Raw genomic sequence first — 1,725 nt, 5'->3', positions numbered from 1 at the left:
CCCCCCCCGGCATGGGCAGGGGCGCCACCCACTAGATCAGGTTGCATCACCGTCCCTGCCCGCGCAGCGCTCAGCAGCCCTTCTCCCACTTTCCCAACAGCCCTGCCCAGCACTGGGGGACAGCAGGCACCCTGTCCTCTGCCCTCTGTCCTGGCAGGCGGTGCCCAAGCACTTCACTCCTGTCTGAGGGGAGGAAGGGCAGAAGGAGTGCTCCCAGGATGGGCACATCACCTGCCCTGAGATACCCAGCTCAGCCCGGGTGTCCCACTCACGCCTCACAGGTGGGACATGGACATGCAGAGAGTCCCTCTGCCACGCCCGTGCCCCTGACACCCCGCTCCAGGGCAGCTCACCTTCTGGCTGGGGGTTGGCCGTGACAATGCACTTGAGCAGCACCTCTGCCCCCACGACAACGGCCATGTCCTGGATGGGGATCTCAAAGATGGGGGCTTCCAGGGGGTCTTCACCCGCTGAGACATAGGAGTCGTCTGAGGACTCTGCACAGGGAGAGACGGGCCCCGTGGCTGTCAGCAGGGTGAAGTGGGTGGGTGCTGTGCCATGCGGGGCTGCATGCAGGCAGAGCATGGGTCTCCCAACCCACTGCTCAACCCTCTCTGGGGCGTTAGCAGGTTCTTGGGCCATGCAGTGGATGGAATGGATGCATCAGGATCCACCATGGCACAAAGCAGGCAGTGGGGACAAGACAGGGGACCGGGAAGGGGCAGGAAGCGTACAGCTTTTTGTACATCCCCCATAGGGCAAAAGAAATGAGGTGACAGTGGGGTGTGGAAGAAGGAGGGTCATTTAGCTGCTGCACCCCCTGCCCTGAACTTCCCCCAATCCCTTATGGGATGGTGGCTGCTGCACCCCAATACATCAGCAAGCACCTCCCAGCTCCCTCCCCTCTCATGGCCCCAGCACACAGACAAAAGTCCTGGGGCTGTGCCAGGAGCCTCAGACATGTAGGCCTGACACTTCTCTGGCTAGAGTAGAGCCTAAAAGCTGCCAGCCCAGGTATAGTCTGATCTAACTGCTGCAGGCTGGGGTGGGCAGGACACCTCTCGCCCAGCCAAGCCACCTTCCCCTGGGGAAGCTTGGGCTGCATGCCCTGCCTGGACCACTGAGCGTGGCCCATACAGGACGAGTTGCAGTGGGTCCCCTGTGCCCTAGACCACAATTCAGCGTGCTGTATCTTTCCTGTGCCAAACAAGGGGTATGGAGAAGATAGCAAGCGTTGTAACGTCAAGGCCCAGCAAACTGGCAGCCAGGCTGGTCTGTCTTATGACACTGCTTGGTGCCAACTACCCCAGCCTCCAGAGTCTCGTCCCTCCACCCCTGGGCTCACCACACCTCAGGGGCAGGATGGAGGTCCCCCAACCCACCCAGGGGCTGGCCAGGCCAGCTCTGTGCCTGCAGGAGGGCAGAAAGCCATGCCCATACCTAGCTCTGGAGAGGTGGGCCTGGCTCGGCGTCCCTTCCCCTTGCTCCGTGTGCTCCTGCCTTCTTGAGCCATCCGGCCACTCTCTTTCTTCTCTGACACTTTCGTCTGCCTTCTCTCCACCTCCCTGCCCACACCGTGCTGTCCTGCCCAGCTTCGTTCCAGACGAGCTTCCTGCTCCATCCCCGGCTTTGCCCAAGGCAGGAACCGCACTTCTGTGGGCGTCTCTGGCCGCCGGTACAGTCCGTGGGGCACGGCCACCCCGGCAAACAGAACCCCGTTCCGTG

The 1,725-nt window shown here is 62.3% G+C and overlaps 1 protein-coding gene across 1 annotated transcript in view; it reads right to left on the bottom strand.

Moving 5' to 3' along the window:
• The window catches only part of SPEG (striated muscle enriched protein kinase), a 37,535-nt gene that overhangs the window by 20,736 nt on the left and 15,074 nt on the right, over window positions 1–1,725 (bottom strand). The window contains 2 exon segments of the mRNA XM_031058091.1: window positions 354–497; window positions 1,441–1,725. Coding sequence (XP_030913951.1) covers window positions 354–497; window positions 1,441–1,725 — 429 coding nt within the window.

This window comes from Geospiza fortis, unplaced genomic scaffold (genome assembly GCF_000277835.1).
Source record: "Geospiza fortis unplaced genomic scaffold, GeoFor_1.0 scaffold112, whole genome shotgun sequence".
Taxonomy (NCBI): domain Eukaryota; kingdom Metazoa; phylum Chordata; class Aves; order Passeriformes; family Thraupidae; genus Geospiza; species Geospiza fortis.
Note: the sequence above shows the minus strand (reverse complement) of the source record. Positions and strands in the feature narration are given on the sequence as shown.